The sequence below is a fragment of the Poecilia reticulata genome, linkage group LG21 (assembly GCF_000633615.1).
Source record: "Poecilia reticulata strain Guanapo linkage group LG21, Guppy_female_1.0+MT, whole genome shotgun sequence".
Taxonomy (NCBI): domain Eukaryota; kingdom Metazoa; phylum Chordata; class Actinopteri; order Cyprinodontiformes; family Poeciliidae; genus Poecilia; species Poecilia reticulata.
The window spans coordinates 7,509,765-7,529,604 of NC_024351.1; the positions used below are offsets into that span (position 1 = coordinate 7,509,765).

Sequence of the window (19,840 nt, forward strand, 5' to 3'; positions counted from 1 at the left end):
GTCCATGACGGGCTTTTCACGGGGCAGATCGATGCTGTTGACACCAGCGCTGCAACTTACCGTGTCACTTTCGACCGCAGCGGCCTGGGAACTCACACTGTGCCTGATTACGAAGTCCTGGTAAAGCGTTTACCTTCTTCTGTTGCTGATGAAATAACACCACAGTAGGCAATTGCTCTAACAAATATATAAGCATAGGAAATGGTGGATCAATTTTTTTTCTTAATTTAGCAATGTTTCTGTTTTTCAGAGCAATGAGCCCAATGAGACTATGCCCATCTCTGCCTTCGCACAGAAGCACCGGTCAACACGCTACATACAGAACCTCATGACTCCTCCTCGAGCGCCCTACCCATCTGTTACCACTCCTGTTCAAATGGTAAACTTACATCCAACAAGAGTTTTTGGTTAACTGTCTGGTTCTCCTCAGTAGGCAGTGCCTCCTGAACCTTTGTCCATTTTGTGATGTTACAAACTTCATTGTATTCTATTGAGAATTTAAGAGATAATCAACTTTCCAGAGTCAGAAAGGCCTAGCATGAATTCTTACTCTGAGTCTGTATTTTTGTAAAACTAGCTTCATCTGCGGTTACATTCCCGTATCTGACTTTGTCAGTTTAATACATTTCTTAGCAAAGTAGTACATGCTTAGTTGGATGTAATTGATAGCAGTAGGAGCTAATATTGGGCTAAGAAAACTCACTTCAATCAGGAACGTGATCTAACACAATCACAACTTCCAACAACCCCCAGAGGATTGAAGCAAACACTTGATGGTCATTTTACAGCAAAATAATTTTACATTTTGTTGTACTTTCATCATTCTGTGTAATTGCCTTTTCTTATTGTCTGAACTGGTTATCAACATACATTTCAATTTCTTTCAAAAACCAGGACAATGATCCTCTTATGAACGCTTCACCATGGAGGACCAAGCTGCCCAGCACAGATGGAGAAACACTGGGTGGATTTCCTGTAAAATTCCTTGTCCAAGTTGTAAGTATTTCCTGTCACAAAAAAAAGGTTTGAATCATTAAAAACCAGCGTCACTTCAAACACATTTTTCTGCCTTTCAGACGAGGCTATCTAAAATCCTCATGATCAAGAAAGAGCACATAAAGCACTTAAAAGAAATGAACACGGAGGCAGAGAAACTGGTAATATGACTAAAAGTAAATTCTTAGGAGATGGAGCTTAACCTCATTGCATGTTGGCTTCCTGTGTTCAGAAGTCGTACTCGATGCCAATCGACCTGGACTTTCAGAAGCGATATGCCACCACTGTGCTCGAGCTGGAGCAGCTCAACAAAGATCTGAACAAGGTGCTGCATGAAGTTCAGCAGTTCTGTTGTGAAGTAAGTCAAAAATGAATGCTTTTAAATCCAAGCAGGCTTAGTCACTGAGATTTATTTTAAATCCCACTGTCTGCACCACTGTTTATCTGTAACCATGTAGGTAGTGAAAAGTGGAGGACAAGAGGCTTTGCTACATAGAGTTGTTTATGTTTTCAGCTCTCTCCAGACCAGGGCATGGTTCCAGCTGACCATCCCACAGATCTGCGGCGGCGTTGCGAAGAAGAGGCCCAGCAGATGGTGCAGCTGAGCAACACGCAGCGGGACGGCCAGCCGAGCGTGACAAACGCCAGCCTCACTCACCTCGTCTCCCGCCTCACCGCGTTGCTGCTACAGATAAAGGTTGGAGAACAGAGAGACATTTTGCACAGCAACACCTGACAGAATTAGACTGGTTATGCTCATGTGTGGCAAATCCTTGCACGGTGTCCTGTTTTTGTTTCAGTGTCTTGCAGACGGAGGAGATCTGAATTCATTTGAGTTTAAATCTCTAACAGACTCCCTGAATGACATCAAAGCATCAATTGATTCATCCAACCTCAGGTAAACCACCTACAAATAGTTCCTTCTGCTTTTTTGTAGTCATTCTCCAGGTGAATAAAAATGTGTAATTTTGACATTAAATATATTTATCTATTCATCACATTAAAACTACAAATTATAAGGAATTCTATTTGGAGTTTAGTTTAGACTTCACACCACCCTTAAAATATTATGCCATGGTGAAACACTGTTGTAGTACCATCATGCCATGGGGATGGTTTTTTTTTTTAACCAAATAATCTACTTTATTTGTTCCAATGAAATATTGTATGTTTAGTCTATAAGCAAGCAAGTTACATATATTGAAAACTAAAATATACATATATATTTGTTTTTATTTAAGTAAAGTAGTTCAGTTTGATATTTTTGGCCTGGCAGCATTTTCAGCTAAAGATTTGGACACCAGTTTTAGATCAAAACATAATCGTATGTTAGAAGGTTCCAGTCAAAGACCAGACCTCAATCCAATTAATAATCTTATGGCATTACTTGTATGTATGTTTGATTGGGCTCATATTGAGCTGATTTACAAACAATGGTCTATAGAATTCCGTGTCCAGATGTACAAACTTGGTAGAAAATAACGCATGCCAAACTTTTAAGATCTTTGTTACAACTTCAATTATGCTACTAACTGGTGTTGATCTCTCACATAAAAACTGTCTATAACCACAATCCATACGTTATTTTAAAGTGACAATTTGAAAAAAAATAAAAATAAAAAAATTGGATATGAAAACATTTAGGAGGCATTGCTTGTTAATTTTTTTAATGACTTTTTAATCTTCTTTTTCCAGTTGCTTTCAGAATAACGTTGAAATCCATGTGGCACACATCCAGAGTGGTCTTAGTCAGCTGGGCAATCTGCACGCATTCGCTGCCAACAACACCAATGCGGTCTGAGTCTCTGCATCCTCCCTAACACACACACACAACCACACGCGCGCACACACACACACACACACAGGTGCATGCACACACTGAAATGAGGCTTACTATTGCCGTTTCCTGAAAACGGAGCTGTTAAGGCGACAAACATTGGGCCGTGTTGACACTGTGGCTCACCGTTGTGCAAGCCCAAGTTTGGACGAAGTTTGTCTCGGATTCCTGGGGTTTTCTAAACGGAGGGAAGATGTCATGTATTTTACCCACCCATCATTTTATTGTATAAAAATGTTTGTGCAACCAACCAATACAAGCCTGAAACAGTCTCCTGTCATCACTAATCTGTACCTTTACCTGCCACAGTTGAGATCTCCAAGCTCTTAGGTGTTATTTATTGGTTTCCATGTGCCAAACATTGATTCTAACAGTTTTATAGTCTGTATTTATTTATTTTTGCATAGATGTGTATGGTTGTGAAGAAATATTTCCTGTCCCTAATGTTTCCCCCTGTAAGTGTTTTGTTCTGTTGCTCCGCCGCTGGCAAGCACAGGGGAAGCTGAAGAATGTTTTATAAAACTGATTGTAGATAATTGTATATTATATGATTATTAGGACTATTGTCAACATTTCTGCTGTATGTTCAGAAATGGCTTTTGTAATTTTTGTGTGCACTGAAAAGAGATTTTGGTATTTTTATAAAGGAGAAATGTTGGGTTTCGATGCCTTTTACTCTCTAAGATCTTAGCATTTCCACCTCAGGCATGGCTGCTGCTGCAACTCCCTTTTCCCCCCACAAATGAAGCCTGCATTATTGACTTAACCCTTAAGATCTCAAGTCAACACTTCCTTCCTGTTTGTTTTGTACAAATGTATATGAGAGCGCCTCAGGGCAATTGTATATAAATGTTTCCCTCTTTTTTATATTAAACATGCGATTTCAACTGCTTATTGTTGTTGAATTTATTCAAAAATAGATTCCAGTTAATACATATGAAGAGATTTCTTAGTTCTTTGGGGGTTTTTAACACTCAGTCTTATTACAGCTTTATAATAAATAAAGATATTATCATTAACATTGACTCTTTATACACATCACATAAAGCCACGAAAGCCAGCCATGGCATCACTTTCCCAGTCAGAATCAGAGTCACTGATGTCCTGTGCCTCTCCACTAAAGACTGGAGGAAACTGGTTGAACCTTTCTGTGGCCTTCGGTTGTGGATACCGCATTTGGCCTACCTTATCCTGCGGGGATGACCTGCTGAAGCTTTCTTGGGTCGGTAGGGGAGGAATCACAACTTTCATCTCTGGTCCAATCGTTTTATTTGGTGGGAAATTGTCATACTCCACCAGAATTTGTGGGCCCTGGTTGCCAGGCATGCTGGTTTTGGTTCTTGGATGGTGCTCCAACTCATCGGGATAAAGAGGGATGCAGCAGCTTGGGACGGCCCCGGCAGGCTTGATTTGTATGTGCTCTGCTGGGGCTCTGGTTCCCTTGTCGTAGATGCAGGAAGGTAGCTCCCGGTCGTAGCTGCTGGATTTGAGCTGAACGCCGGTCCAACCATCTTCCAGACCTCCTGACCTGTGTACCTCAGTACCATGGCTATCGTAGACTGGAAAAGAAAGAAGCCAAGTAAGAATAGATCCCTGATCCAATGGGGGAGCTGGGGGCTTTCTACTGATTTAATTTAATAATTACCTTTCTCTGGACACATTCTGCTTTGAAGTTGCCCAAAGGGGCCTCCTGATGGTGCGCTGGATGCTTTTGTGGAGCCAACTTGGCGACGTGACTTGGCCCTTCTGTTCTGAAACCACACCTGAGGCAAGAAAATAAAAAAGAGTGGTTCATTTTTGTCACAAGTAATCATTGAAAACCGATTCTCTTGAGTTGAATCCGTCAACCTAAAGCACATTACCTGAATCCTGGACTCTGGCAGCCCAGTCAGAGCCTCCAGTCTCTCTCTCAAGTAGATATCTGGGTATTTGGTGTCAGAGTAAACTTTCTCCAGAATTTCTATTTGTTGCTGGGTGAAATTGGTCCTCTTTCTCCTGTGGGTCAGTATAGCAACGCACTTGTCCTCTCTCGCACCAGGTTTTATTGAGGTAAAGTAGTTTGTAACGTCTGAGGCTCCATAGTCTAGAAAGAGTTTGGGGGGAAATGCGTAAATGACACGAAGAATCAGCTAGAGTGTAGATGCACACACTTTGCTGAAATTACCTATTTTTTACAGAAGGCTTAGATCCTAAAGAAACTGACCTGACGATACGGCGCTGTTCAACTGCAGGGGCCCCTCTTGATACATCTGGAAGTGACTTTGATCCCCGACGCGCATATTCCCACGAACCGCAGACATGGTCCTCCGCGTCCTATACCTCTAGTGTCCAACTGAGATTGAATCCTTCGAGTTTGCTCGAGTTAATATATCCCTCCGCGATCAAAGGTAGTTGCTATCTGGACGTGTGAATGGGTCAGCCATCGGGGCCGACTGGCACTGGAGCGACCGCGCAGCGACTTCAGACGCCTGTGGGCCCGCGGAGGTGTAAACCATCACACCCGGAGCGGTGGAGCGGCCGCGGGCTTATATGAAGGCGGGGGATAATGGAAGCTGCGGGCCTCAATACACATTGACAGAGAAAACATTTATCCGCTTCTGAAATGGGTGAAGCTACACTAATGGACCGGTGGTCTTCAAAGGGAGACAGTCGGAAACTGGACGGAAATATTCCCAACAGGGCACAAGTTCAAAGGACTCGCCGTGCGACAGGAGGAAGACAGAATCCCATGGCTTGGTAGTGAATTTGCAAACCCAGTCCATGTCAAGTAAAACAATGAGAAATGATCATTTAACTTAAAGTTTGAGTTATAGAATTAACCCTGACGCCTTAAGCCTTTTCTCAATTTGTAATGTTATAATTGAAAACTTCAAATATGTATTGGGATTTTCTCTGATGGACATATTTTTCAGTTTTTTAAACATAAAAGCCTGAAAAGTGTGGTCACTTAATTAGCATAAAATGGAAGGAAGTCGTAGCTTATCGAAATTGCCTTCCTCCTAAATTGACAGGTAGAGTTTAGTATTAACCATTTACATTTATTCAATTACATTTACTTGAGTAACGTTTTAGAAAAAAATTACCTTTAGAAGAATTTTTACTACATTGTACTTTTTACTTTTATTTGAGTAATTTGGTTATGAAGTAAAGCTTCTCAGAATTTTTGGATTCTCTACCCACTGAATGAAAAACAAACATGTTTTAACCAAAAATGTACTAGGCACAGGCATACACCCACAGTTTTTGTTAAACTTTCATAAGTTTTATATCGAAAGAAAGTGATTTGGAAAAAAACCAAAACATATTTTACCTGATTTTATTATTTTTTGTAACTACTTGTGAATTTGGTCTTTAAACTACCAAAATTTTCTCTTAACTTTAGATTCTAGTCTGTTCAATCTGACTGATTTGCCATGGAAAATTGTCAGATTTTCCCGAATGGTTCACAGCTGTAAGGTTGTAGACAGCTTTGCCTCAAATGGTATGGATGCAAATACATGCCACACTTTTCAGACTTTTATTTGTTTTTTAAAATTATTTTTCTTTTACACAATTACGCATTGTGTAGTAAATTAATAAATACATTTGTTTACAGCTATAACATACATATTTATTTATTTATTTATTTATTTATTTATTTATTTATTTATTTATTTATTTATTTATTTATTTATTTAAAAGGTAATGTTGTCCTAAAATTATACTTCACTGTCTTCCTAAGTGAAACTTCCTAAGTTCCTAATGTTAACTGGAATACACAAACTCCAGTTCAAAAGAAGCCCAAAGGAGTGGCCAATTGTTATTAGTAGACTCACCTGTATAGGAATCAAGTCAATAGCCCATCTAGGATCGCAGGCAGGATAATTCGTCCCCTTTTGTTTGACAAGATTAGTAAGAATTAGCTTTTATGCGGTTAACAACTTAACAGTGCACTTGATCATTAGTTTGGCGGCTTTTGTGCAAATGTCCTTTGAAAAATTTGTGTTTTACCATATATGAAACTTCTCTGGGTGTGGGTTGACTTTAACATTGCAAAACTGAATCACTAAATGAAATCCAGACTGTGGATGACTCACAAGACTTATAATTTCATGCTGCGGTAAACCACGGGATAAAGGCTCTATGTTTGGCAATATAATTATAAAGTCATCAATTTTTTTGTCATCTTATTTTGAAAGAAAAAAAAAATAACTGAGAATGCAGCGAACTTGCTGGCTTTGTGAATTTACAGCTGCTGTGTAATATCCCATCAACATTAGTGCTTATTGATCTCAGCGCTTTTACGCCTTCACCTTTGTTCAGGTAGGATGCTCTTGTCGCTTAGGACGTTCACAGCTTTTTCGGTCGCTCTGTCTGAGGACCCTAATTGGGTATTGCCTGTGAACACAGACCATATTGCTATGCAAAATCAGGGTGTTAAACTTCCAGCTCCCTTGTGACTGTCAGTGACAAGTTCTCACTGAGCAATATGCTTCCTCGAAGCAATTCTGCAAATCCAAACAGGTAAGAAAGCTTACAGTTTTACTAATATTAAGTAAAGACAAACAGTTTTGTCTTGATTCATTTTTAATTTGGGTTATCATTAAGCTTTAGGCTACAGAAATTAAACTAAACTGTTAAAAGAAATCAGTGTTTGTGTTCAGTCAGGACTGCACTTCAGACACCAGAGGTGCGTATAGGGATTAATGGCTATTTCTAGTCAGCAGCTGCCTCACGATCCAAAAACAGGTTCACAGCTTCCAAAGACTTGGCAAACGTATAGCTTGATCTGGCCCACATGCATTTGTTCTACAGTCAGGCTGGTAGATCAACCTCAAAGGTTTGCAGAGATATGTGAAAATGTCAACTCCCTTATGGGCCTTTCCTTTCAGTGTGGTCTTTGTGTATTTAAGAGGTATTTTAGTTTAACTGCAAGAATGGTCAGATTCTTGTGGTAGACCATTCATCTACTCCAATGTTTTTGAAAATGTCTTAAAATTTTTTTTTAACTTTTGTTTTTGAGGGGCTGGGAGCATCTTCCATGATTTCTTTATTGGTTTAGTTGATTCAGATGAAGTCCTTTGGTATTTGAACTTTACACATGACATTGCAACTTACGTTTTAGTTGCTAAAGTTATTTCATAAATAGATATTTAATGATGAATGATATTTCATCATTGTCATTATAAGGTACATGTTAGAAATCAAATCTTATCAAATCTTTTCCCACACTTCTCGTTGCAGCATTGCTTTATTTCATACACAGTACAAATTAGCCATTGGTTAATGTGAATGGTTAGATAAATCAAGCAATGGTCTTTCTTAGCATGTGTAGGGTTGTAGTTGGAATGGTTTGACTGGTTTTGAATTATGATTTATGTATAGAATTCAAAGATTTTATGCTGGTTTTATCAATTCAGTTTATTAAATTATACTTGACCTCAATCTGCACTGGCACTACAGGTGGAAATTAGAATGTTTCCTTTAGAAAATGTCGATCAAATGTACATAGTCTTTGTGTAAAATAAAGAAAAAAGGTTGAAATTAAGCTGCAAAAAATCAAATTGTGCAAATATGGGCTGATAGTGAACACCAGATGCAAGAGAGGCAGTCTGACCAGGAGCTATCAAGGACAAAAAAAATGTTAATCAGAATAAGGGAATGAATATTTTGGCCGGTCTATGTCCATAGTTGGACTCTCCATTGGTTTTAAGTAATGTATATTAAACTATAATTGTCATTCACTTTTTCTGTGATTCTACTGCTTTTTATTTTAGTTTGCTTTAAAATGAAGTAAATGTGTAAATAATCCGATATGAATGTGTTCTGCCTTTCGGGTTAAAGCCTCGTCACAGTTTACTTATTTAAAAAAAAAAAACGGATCTTCCGTCAGGTCTAACCGGAAGTAGGTACGTGGCTGCTTCAGCTGACAGTCTACAATGATGGCGACAGAGGTTCAGAGCGGGGACCTCGACAGCGCTACGACCAGCCGGCTCGAAGTTTCCATCGACGGCCTCACCCTCAGCCCGGACCCCGAGGACGAGCAGAACCAGGTGGAAGAACCGAATCTCGCTCCTACTCAACCTGGGACAGATACACCGGCGGACGAAGAGGGCGACGATGGAGAGTCAGGCAAATCTGCGATAGAAAGGAAATGGGGCTTTCCTTTACTGGAGCTGTACGGACTGGCCCTTAAATTTTTTAAAGGTATTTTAAATTCTTATGATGTATCAGCTCTGGTGCTGTTATGCGGGAATTGTTTTTTTAAAGCGCGTGATGTATTGTGAGCCCGGTTTTCTCCTGACTGTGGTTAGCATTTTGCTACCACTACCTGCTAACTGTCAGTCGCCTATTAGCTCTCTAGCTAATCAGTAGCTAACGACATGTTAGCTGACCGTTGAGGCGTAAAACAAGAGCGAGGCGCTTGAGGTTTTGGATTGCGGTTGTGTTTTCGGAGTTTAAGTTATTCAGTAGGAGTGATAGATCTTGTCATGTTGTCTGAAGCAGTTGTCCACTCTAAAATGAATGTGGCAGCTTACAGCGACTTGTTTGGGGGCTTTTTAACACGCCCAGTCTTTTTACTGCAGCTCTATAGAACGTTTATGGGTGTATTTCAATGAAGTCAAAGAGTTTCAAATGAGGACAGATGCAGGCCTTGTTGCTTTCAGCCGAATTTATATAAATGTCGGACAGCATAACTATGATTGCTTTCTTCCCTACTACACTAACATTGTTGCCAATTATAAGGCTCTGCGAACTCTACAGAATAGCAATGTTTCCGCCTCTTTTAATTCCAAGTCCTTCACTTATATTTTAAACCCGTGCAAAAATAAGAGACGCTTCAACGCGTGAGCAACTCCAGCACTGGCCATGACTGTGCAAACAGCTAAGTGGCCTGGTTGCCACTCTGCACAAAGGAAATCTCTGCTTTGTATTTTCTCCCCAGTTTGTCAGTTTGGGTTCTTTCTACTTGTTTAAATATCACACAGTACATAAATCTGCTTCTTGATCTCCTTAGTTTGCCAGTGCCATTATAAATCTGCTATCTACATGTTGTCTCTTCACTGAAAAAACTATGTATTGTAGTGGTAACATTTATTAAGTCCTAAGCATTGCCTTTCTGACCACCTTTTTTCTCAAAGCAACCCTGCTTAGTTTATACAGATTGTCAGGGTGACCTCCGGGTTCAGTCATGTAATTGTTACCAATTTTCTGCGAATATGCTCATATTGATTTGAAATTGCAGCTTCTTCTGTGTCCTCTTTGTATCACATGTTTGTTGTGATATTCAGAGGCTTTCTTTCAGCATAGTTTAGCTTTAAGAATATGCTAACTAAATTCTTCCACTTTTTTCTGATCAGATAAAGATGGCAAGGCCTTCCACCCTACATATGAGGAGAAGCTTCGGCTTGTGGCCCTTCACAAACAGGTGTTGCTGGGCCCTTATAATCCTGATGCATCCCCGGAAGTCGGCTTCTTTGACGTCCTGGGAAACGATCGAAGGTAACCGCAGAATACGACTTTGCTTTCATGTGAATTATGTAGTCTTTGTTTTTGTGTCGTTATGAAAACTCAACATATTGACTCAGAGAGGATGGTTTTGGTCAAATATCAGTTTATGACCCTTATTAATAAGAGCTAAATTCAGTCAGAGCATTTTATGAGTTTGATGAATTTCTTTTACTGCACTAGATTATTTATCTAAGTTTCTAACTAGCAGGTAATTATTTTGCCTGTTTGTTCATGATTTAATTGTGCTGTTTACCTTCCATGTTACTTTCTGTGCAGGAAGGAGTGGGCCTCCCTAGGTAATATGGAGAAAGAAGAGGCCATGGTGGAGTTTGTCAAGCTTCTCAATAAGTGCTGTAACCTCTTTGCTCCTTACGTCATATCGCACAGGATTGAAAGGGAGGAGCAGGAGCGGAAAAGGTAAAGTATAGAAGTTTGCCGCAGTTTCTAAGCATTAATTTGGCCAAAGTTTCATCTATATGCAATGAAGCACAATTCAGTTAAGGGTTTTATATTAATATAGCAACCTAAAAGTTTCTGAACTGCCATTTTTATGCCTAAAAAGATGCTTTTGATTTTCAGTCATGCATGTTTGAGCCCACGTTCTCCGTTTTTGCTCATCTTTAGGAAAGAAGAGGAGGAGCGACTGAGGCAAGAAGAGGAGGAGAGGGAGCGGCAGAGGCAGGAGGAGGAGAGACGGAGGCTCGAGGAGGAGGACAGGTTGAGAAGAGAGGAAGAGGAGAGGAGGCAGGCAGAGGAGGAGAGGCTACGGATCGAGCAGCAGAAGTATGTGTCGCTGTGAGGTGTTTATAGAGTTCTAGCGCAAAACTGACCTCCAGATTTCTCTATTATCAAGATATTTACAGGCAAACCTGTTATTACCGATCCTGACTTTCAAAGCTTTCCTTTTGTTATTTCAACCAGACAACAGATAATGGCGGCACTGAACGCCCAGACAGCAGTGCAGTTCCAACAGTATGCGGCGCAGCAGTACCCCAACAACCCAGAGCAACAGATGAGCCTTATCCGCCAGCTTCAGGAGCAGCACTATCAGCAGTACATGCAGCAGCTCTACCAGGTCCAGCTGGCTCAGCAGCAGGTAACAACAACAACAAGAGAGAGAGCAGCTTGCTTTGGCCTTGAAAAGTATGCATGTCCTTTGAACTTTTTCACAATGCAACCACAGGTTTTATTGTATTTTATTGGAGTTTTATGGGACACACCAACACAAAGAAGCAGAAGGAAAACATGGGTTTTTATAACTCCTGTTAAAAAAAAAATCTGCAACTCTATGTATTTTATTTGTTTTCATGCAGACAACTTTTGCAATAACACCAACCTGAACACACGACTTCCACGGCCAAATACGGTGGCAGCATCATGCTGTTAGGATGTTTTCCTCAGAGTTTATGGGAAGATGGATGTAGCCGAAAACAGCACATTTTAAATCAAAGCATAGTCATGTGCAGGCATGCTGCAATCAGCAGTTAATCACATGAGAAATTAAAACAAGCTTGATAATTTCCTTGTGACGGTCAATATTTTTTTGAAGGACAATATTTCTCACGAAGACTTCATAGTGCCTTATTTTATTGTTTTTTTTGTTGTTTGTAGTTTCTATTTCCGTTTTATTGGGTTTGGTTGTTGTATTTTATTTTGGATATTTAAAAATATCTTCCAGTTCCAGTGTGGCGTATTCTGCGTGATGGTTAATTTTTTTTGCCGTACTTTTGTCTTAGGCGGCTTTACAGAAGCAACAGCAGCAGAATGATTTGTTGATGCACGGCTCCTTGGATGCTAACAGCTTTAACAGCGGCGATATGACCTCCGCCTCAGCAGCTGGGACGTTTTGTGCCGCTTCACCACTTTCCAGCGAGGAAGCTCCTACGGTCAATGGAGGCCAGTCGGACTCGTATTCGGAGAGCATGGACAGGGAGCAGGAGCCAGAGCTGGCAGAGGAGGTCTCAGAGAACGGGCCTTTATTAGGTTTGTTGGCTGTAGCTTTTTTTTTTTTTCTCTCTCTCTTGTTGGGGGGGGAAAAAAGAAAAAAAAAAACACATGCAGGATTTGAACTCATAAAGAAAGATCCACATTTTCCTTTTAGCTCAGCTAATGGGAGAAGGAAATGGTGCACTCTGGGCTTGCTTATGTGACCTTGAGGGCAGGGAGGATAAGTGCTGGACCAAGTGATAAATGATATGTTTAGGTATCCTCTGGCCACAAGTCCTAGTCGCAAAGGAAAATAAGTCATGCAGGAAATGTGCAAGGCATTGATTTTATTCCAAAACACAAACCGGGACAACTGGTGTCCCAGTAAGAGATAATGTGGAGGACAAAATGTCAGAGGGGTAGCTGTGTAAGCAAAACCCCACCACTTCTGCTGATCATTCACAGGCACATGCACTTTATGAACAAATTATTCATCAGCCTGTTGGATCTGGTAATTGTCATTCAGTTTCTATGAACTGGAATAATTGCTAATGGGGAGTGTAATGTGTATCCTAAGGGTAGAGAGAGAGCTTGGTGATGTATCTTAAAAATAAAATCCCAGATGTGTATATATATAATTATTTCCTTACTTTTTGTTCTTAAAAAGAAGTTACAAATGATCGAAAATATCCTATTTCAATCATTCCCTCTGTGAGTTGACCTGAATTAAAGGTTGAAATAAATGGAAACTATAAAACATGCTTGTGAATAAAGATAGTTTTGCTTGGGTGGGTTATCATTACTATGGAAATTCAAAGATTGCATTGGTGAAAAGAAATCCAGATTGTCCACAAAATTCAATCTTTAAAACCAGAAAATTTGCTAAATCGATGTATCACAGAGGAGAAGGCGAAGAAGGAGGCAGAAGGGTTGGGCTCTTAGTTTGGTAGCAGATCCCTTCAACAGATCACAAATTGCTTCTTCTCCCTCAATCACAGCAGACTCCCCACCAGTCATCGCTGCACCGTCGATGTGGACGCGGCCGCAGATCAAGGACTTCAAGGAGAAGATCCGCCAGGATCCCGACAGCGTGATCACGGTGGGGCGCGGCGAGGTTGTGACGGTGCGCGTCCCCACCCACGAGGAAGGAGCTTACCTGTTCTGGGAGTTTGCAACAGACTATTATGACATTGGCTTTGGGGTGTTCTTCGAGTGGACAGACGCTGCCTCTGCTTCAGTCAGTGTGCACGTGTCGGAGTCCAGCGACGAAGACGAGGAGGATGAAGGTAAGGGCTCTCATTCCGTTAGTTTGCATTTGCTAAGCCTTGAATGTCCTGCACTCAATAACACTGAGTAAAAATATCTTTAGTATTGCTAAAAGTGGAAAGAACAGAGCAAAAATACATAATGTTAAGCGGTTTATCAAAGGAATAGTTTTGAAGTTCAAACTTATACCTTAAACTGGACTTAATTCAATAATTTCTCTATTATTTAATTCTCCGGTCTAAACTTTCCCATTGTCCTTCTGTCCTCAGGTGATCCTCCCACTGAGGAGGAGAAGGCGAAGAAGGAGGCAGGGAAGCCTCACGTGGATGAGATTGTGCCGGTTTACCGGCGGGACTGTCACGAGGAGGTGTACGCTGGCAGCCACCAGTACCCCGGCCGTGGAGTCTACCTGCTAAAGTTTGACAACTCATATTCCCTTTGGCGCTCCAAGAGTGTTTACTACAGAGTCTACTACACCAGATAAGCCTGACTAAAGACACAGGGAGAGTGTTTGTTCATGTTTCGTGTGTGTAGGTGGAGATGTATGTAAAAGGCTGGCTGTATCTGTGTACGAAGGACTAAATTGAGCCGTTATGGAGGAAAGAAACCACCAGAGGGAGACAGAGAGACCCTTAAACTGGAGATTTTACTGATGTATTCTGTATGTGCAGGCCTGAACCAAGTTCCAACCATGCTACACATCTTGTTTGAGCCTTTTTGGGGGGAAAAAAAGAAAAGAGTGCGCATTCCTGTTGTAAATTCACTAACTGTCCTTGCTGCACTTGCATACACAAAGCTGTAGGAGTGTCCTCTAAACTTGTGTTTTACCACTTTCCCCCTCTGCCACTCTGGACTCCTCCTCCTGCTGACCACACCGGCCCAGGACTTCCCAGCGTGGCCTTGTGTGACTGACGCCCATAAAAACGAATGGAAACTCGGCATGTCCAACACTGTGAGCCGACTTTTCCTGTTTGTCGGAAATGGTGGTCATGTATTCCCCTCGGCCCCCTTTGAGAACACAGATGATTCTGGAACTCCAGCGATACTGCGAAATGTGCTTCATAACACTATGCCTTTTCCAGAGATCCTCTGGTTCGCTTAAACACCACATTAAAAAACATCAGTGTACACAAACATAGTCATGGCTTTTGTTGTGAAACCATAATGTGTTCTGTACCATGGTCACTAAGCTTAAGTAAAGTCCAGGGAGGATTGTTTAGCTAAGGCAGAGGAGTTTTCAGATTACTGCTTCCTGTACAATTTTCATCTTCATGACTTGATTCTGTATGACAGGCAGAATGCAGCAGCAGTACATTTTCTTTAATGGAGACTGCTGGCCTAATTTATGAAGGACAAGTGATAATTGAGTATGTTCATCTGAAGTGTCAGCCTCTTCGGCTTGTGAGCAAATTCATCTAAGTACAAGGTGCAGGAAAACTTTACTTCTAGGTCCAGTTACTTCTAAATGCAGTTTTTTTTTTGTTTTTGTTTTCAGGCAGCTGTTTCCTCTCTCCTTTTCCACAATGGGTCACGCGTCTGACTAAAACAAAAATCACTTTAAATGAGACGGTGGTGTCAATATTACTTGAGAGAGTTGTGTTTGACTCCATTGTAGATAATCTATACCCTGAGCAACAATCCATGTTCCTTCAGGTCACGACACTCTGTTACATCTGCGCAGAAATCGCTGTTGCACAAATGCTGTTTCTTCTCTACTCTTCCTGGTGTGGATTGCCTCACATCTGCACCGATCTTCATCTCTGGTGTTTGGAATAAAAGTGAGATGGCTGGCTTGTGTTCTGCATTCAAATTCATCTCCCATTTATGCATCCACATGTTTTTGTGCTCTCAACGTTTGTTTAAACTTGGGGTTTGTTAAATGGCCGAAGGAAAAGGGTTCTGTTTATTTTTGGCTTTATCACACTGTGCATTGTGTGTGTGTGTGTGTGTGTGTGTGTGTGTTTATCCAAAGGCAAATAAGGGTTTGTTCATGAGTTTCCAGTAATTTAATACGCCTGGCTCTAATGCAGTTAGTGATTTGTGGATCAAATTGTCACTACTTATGGCTCAGTCAACGCCATTCCTGTACCTAAAGACGTGTGTCTGTTAAGTTTCTTATTTCTAACCAGTTTGGTTGTTAGTTGGTCAAGCCTTGTCTGTAAATAATTCAATGAATGGGTTTATGTGTGGGGGTTTTAGACTCGGAGAAAGGCGATGGTTTTGGAAATTGATGCACTGTATTATAAGGTGAATGAGAGTTTCATTTTGCCCCATGACTTGTTAAAAGGACAAAGGTATAAGACTATTGGTATGACAGAGAAGCTCATCGTCTTTACTTAGTTTTATGTTGTTTTTTTTTTAATTCATAAGTTGCAAAATCCTTTTGGGCATATATTTAATCTTGATTAAACTTCATCTTCTGACCCTTGTCTTTGCTTATTTTTACATGTACACACATATAACTGCAATGTGGTTTTAGCGCTGGTATTTCTGTTGAAATTTAAGGATTTTATTGCTATTCCGTATGCAAAATATGAATGTTTTTTTTTTTACCCTCACAAAATCGTGTACCGGTAATAAAAATGCCAATTGTCTAATTTTGCTTCAGGGTTCAAACAATGTAAAAATTGACACTTTTTCCAGCCTCAAATTTTGAGTCTGTCCTTAAATGAGTAAAGAGAGGAAGAAAGGGCATGAAAGAAAGGAAGGGAAAAAACATAAGGACAGGGTGAAAGAAGGAAAAAAATACACAATATAGTTTTTCCTTCGATATGAAGAAATGGGAGAAGCAAGGAATAACAAATAAGGAGACTGGGAAGGAAGGATTCAAAACAAGGATGGACGAGGGAAAGAAAATGATAAAAAGAAAAAAGTGGGAGGAAAAAATTTGAGAAGGAAGAAATGAAGTACACTAGCAATAAAGAAAAGAAGGAACAACTTACTGAAGAATTAAGGGAACAATAATGGCCACTATTATTGAGATAATGGGACAGGAAATAAAAGAATTTAAATTACATTATTTTCTTTTTCCCAGAATTATGCAGGCTTGGAAATGACAGGATTCCAGCAAATTCCAGGCTTTTCTAATAAAATGTGTCAGCCCTGTTTGTTAAACTATGAATGCTTTTCTAATCTCACAGCTGTACCTCCTACTCAATAACAAGGACATATTTGCCATTATTTTCAAAACAGTTTCCAAGTGATAAAAAAAAAAACTTCAGTTCCAGAACATACATATGTTAAACGAAACAAAGGAAGCAATGATAGGAATGCAAGGACACAAGTAATAACCTTGCAGCGAGTAAATACTATCAGACTGGTTCCTTTTCCCACCGGTGTTGAGTCATCTCCGTGATGGGTTGGTTTTTCTGTCAAACCCATTTTCTTTGGTTTGAGGGACAAATGCGGATCTTAATCATGCCTGGCAAGATAATAAACCTTGTCTTTGCTGGGTTTTTTTTCTAAATGAATCACAGTGGGTGTCACACGTTCAACACACTCTTAACAGTGGGTGTATCATTGTATTCACTACTAGTGAATGTGTTGGTAAGCTGTTGCCACTTTGTACATTCTTGTTGGGAAGGAAGGGAGAAAGGAAGGAAGGAAGGAAGGAGTTTCCAGTTTGCTGAGTAATGACAAAATACTTGCCTGGGTCACATGCTCAATGAAAATGCTATGTTCCCTTACAGACACCAGGGGGCGCATCTGCTATCACATAGGTCTACTGAATTTGTTGCTTCTTATATTATTTTCACAGAAAAGTTGAATTGAATGCCCAGGAGGAGTAAATGACTGCTCCTCGTGCAACCATTAAAAACAATATATATCCATCTCCTTTTAAGAGTTTTATTTGATAAAGTTAATATCTAATGGTGGACAAAGCAGAGATGGGATGCAGTACAGGGGAATGTTAAAAATATGTTTTTATTTTATTTTCAAAGCTATGAGAAAACAGCTCAAGTGTTATTGTGGAGGCAGCCTCAACTCAGTCTGTTTCAGTGTGTTCTTGTTTTGTACTATAGGACAAAACAATTTCAACCTCAGCATAGTAGTACATAATCCCCATTAGTTTTTCTTTTTTCTTTCTTTTTTTGCTCCAGCACTGTCTGCTGATTTATACATTCATGCAATACAACTAAGTATCACATCCTGAACCGTATAGGTAGGTACTCCACCCCTTTATTACAAATTTAAATTGAAAGAGCAGATGAGACTTTTTTTTTTTATTGTTGAGGGTAAGCTACAGTGGTGTTATGGTGATATAAACCATGTAAAAGAAAACAGCAATGTAATATAAAACAAAAGACAATTTAAACATCATAAGTAAACGAAGCATGCTATGTCTATCCCTGATCATTTCCAAACATAATCTGAAGTGCACAAATGTGGGGAAATTAAACTTACATGCTACAACAGAAACCCATGAATTATAAATGGTTTAGATAACGATGACAGAGAAAACATTCATTAAATTGGATCCATTAAAATGCTTCTGTTTGGAACAACTCATTATAATACTGACAAAGAGACTAAGCATGAACTTAAAGGCACATGCTTGTTTTGCAAAAGGAAAGTTTATTTCCGTAGCACCATTCATCACTTGCTAGTGGAAAGTGTTTTACAAGAAAACAGTAAATGTCATAAAAATATTTTTAAAAAAATCAAAAATCTGGAAATAGCTGTGATAAGGAAATAGTAAAGTCTTGTTCAGAACATGTAAATGCACAAATATAAATACAAAAATAAACATTATTGTAATGTTTATTTTTACTCTGGCTTTTATATGGAAATTCAAATAGAGCATAAATATAATGCATATAAAAATTGTTAGATTGATGTAGCCTGCCATAAATAAACATACATATATTACAGAAGTTTTTTAAAAAATGACCATAGTTGCATTTCAACACCAACATTGTATTTTCCTTCTGGGTTCCATGTATTTTACCCATCCTTCCCTCCGTGCTCCGTTATTGAGAAGATCCGCTCCAGCTTTTCCGTGAAGCCGCTGACCCAGAAGGAGGGCAGGTAAACTGAGTCCTCTCCAGTTGCTACAGGTGGTTGTAGTATTCTCCGGGTTTTGATACAGACTTCCTTTCCGACTTTTTCCCTTGCTGTGTTTTTTTTTTCTTTCTCCTGCAGCTTGCTCTGTGTCTGGTTGAATTTGAATAGACTTTGAGAGGCAACGTCTCCGGTGTACAGCAGCAGGACAAAGTGCCATGCTTTGAAAACAATAAATATGGCGGGATTGAGGGATTCCACAGCCTTGGGAATATTACTTTTCGCCGTAATGTAGTTTTATACACGTATAGCTTTGTTTTGAAGCGGCTTTTTTTTTTTTCACGTGCAGTTTTCGATCCCCGCTGAGATTATTGGTATGATTTAAATATGCCCTTTCATCAGAGGACCATTGAGCCGCGCCGTGTGAGTCGGTTATCGGCGAGGGACGGCTGGAAACCGAGGGAAGGAAGCGGGAGACGCAAACTCCGAAGACCTGTTTTATACTCGTCTCTGGATGAGGTCGGCTGTCACACGCTGACCAGCTTAATCCAGCAACTCTCGGACCTTTCCCGACATGCCAGCGACATCTTCCTGGGCATCGAAATGGAGGCGGGGATGGTGTTCAGAAGGTCCTGCAGGATTCAGGGGCGCCTGCACAATCTGCAGAATGAGGTCCTCAAGTTGGATCCAAAGAAAGTTAAGATCCGTAAGTTCCACACGGGTTGCCTCCTCTCTTCATTGTAAACATTACACCAAACACCGGAAAATGCGCGGTGAATTGCAATAGGCTTTATTGTTGCGCTTAAATTGTTGCTGAAAGTTTTGTCGTAGTCATTTGGACAACTGGCAGCTATCAGACAGGTGTCTATATTCTGTTCAAGTCCAAGGTGACTCACATTTTGACTATTGACACAACCAGCGAGGACTGACCTGTGTCCTCTGAACACATTGCTGTCTTTGTCCTTCTTCAAACTTATGTTAATAAGAGAGGGCATGGAGTCCTTTCAAAAGTGATGGATCTCCTCTCATCTTATTGACCATCTGTTTGTAGAGCTTTGTTGGAGAACAAGATCACAGAAAGCCTTTCAGAGAACCTTTCGTCTGCTTCTTCATGCAGTTTCAAAAATGTCAACGAAGTTGGTCAGCAGAGGGGTAAATGGAAAATCAATTTATTGACTCCAGGGGTTTAATTTGTTTTGCTTGTCATCGTAAAGCTGCTGCTTGTCCAGCACAGTGGTTATATATTAACTCAGACAATGACTCATAGTTTGGTGCCTGAATTGTCTATGGAATGCCAAAAGTGTCACAGTATATATATATATA

At 40.2% G+C, this 19,840-nt stretch overlaps 4 protein-coding genes across 8 annotated transcripts in view; 3 read left to right on the forward strand and 1 right to left on the reverse strand.

Moving 5' to 3' along the window:
* The window catches only part of lin9 (lin-9 DREAM MuvB core complex component), a 9,529-nt gene extending 5,804 nt beyond the window's left edge, over positions 1–3,725 (forward strand). Inside the window, exons 8-15 of the mRNA XM_017302046.1 lie at positions 1–120; positions 251–379; positions 895–996; positions 1,077–1,157; positions 1,229–1,354; positions 1,511–1,693; positions 1,797–1,894; positions 2,692–3,725. The exon at positions 1–120 is cut by the window's left edge and continues 1 nt beyond it. Of these exons, the coding sequence (XP_017157535.1) occupies positions 1–120; positions 251–379; positions 895–996; positions 1,077–1,157; positions 1,229–1,354; positions 1,511–1,693; positions 1,797–1,894; positions 2,692–2,797 (945 nt within the window). The 3' untranslated portion in view covers positions 2,798–3,725. The remainder of the gene's footprint in view (positions 121–250; positions 380–894; positions 997–1,076; positions 1,158–1,228; positions 1,355–1,510; positions 1,694–1,796; positions 1,895–2,691) is intronic.
* A 100-nt stretch (positions 3,726–3,825) lies between these two features.
* Positions 3,826–5,135, reverse strand: mixl1 (Mix paired-like homeobox). Its single transcript, XM_008397798.2, has 4 exons — positions 5,037–5,135; positions 4,696–4,916; positions 4,479–4,596; positions 3,826–4,392 (listed from the first exon to the last, which is right to left on the reverse strand). Exons 1-4 carry the CDS (start codon positions 5,131–5,133, stop codon positions 3,872–3,874), a joined length of 957 nt encoding a protein of 318 aa, XP_008396020.1. The 5' UTR covers positions 5,134–5,135; the 3' UTR covers positions 3,826–3,871.
* A 3,571-nt stretch (positions 5,136–8,706) lies between these two features.
* On the forward strand, positions 8,707–15,939 carry acbd3 (acyl-Coenzyme A binding domain containing 3). Of its 2 annotated transcripts, none has more exons than XM_008397797.2 (8): positions 8,707–9,019; positions 10,174–10,315; positions 10,601–10,741; positions 10,949–11,107; positions 11,246–11,420; positions 12,061–12,307; positions 13,252–13,536; positions 13,786–15,939. In XM_008397797.2, the coding sequence occupies exons 1-8, from the start codon at positions 8,752–8,754 to the stop codon at positions 13,998–14,000; spliced, it is 1,632 nt and encodes a 543-aa protein (XP_008396019.1). In that variant the 5' UTR covers positions 8,707–8,751; the 3' UTR covers positions 14,001–15,939. The 2 variants fall into 2 exon arrangements, with proteins under 2 accessions (XP_008396019.1, XP_008396018.1); XM_008397796.2 differs by having other exon boundaries at positions 8,708–9,019; positions 13,249–13,536.
* Positions 15,940–18,643: 2,704 nt separating this feature from the next.
* The window catches only part of nhsl1b (NHS-like 1b), a 95,339-nt gene continuing 94,142 nt past the window's right edge, over positions 18,644–19,840 (forward strand). For 3 of the 4 annotated variants that reach the window (XM_008397781.2, XM_008397785.2, XM_008397786.2), the window contains exon 1: positions 18,645–19,223. In XM_008397781.2, coding sequence (XP_008396003.1) covers positions 18,905–19,223 — 319 coding nt within the window. In that variant the 5' untranslated portion in view covers positions 18,645–18,904. Of the gene's footprint in view, positions 19,224–19,840 lie in introns of all 4 variants that reach the window. The other variant, XM_008397782.2, reaches the window with a different exon arrangement.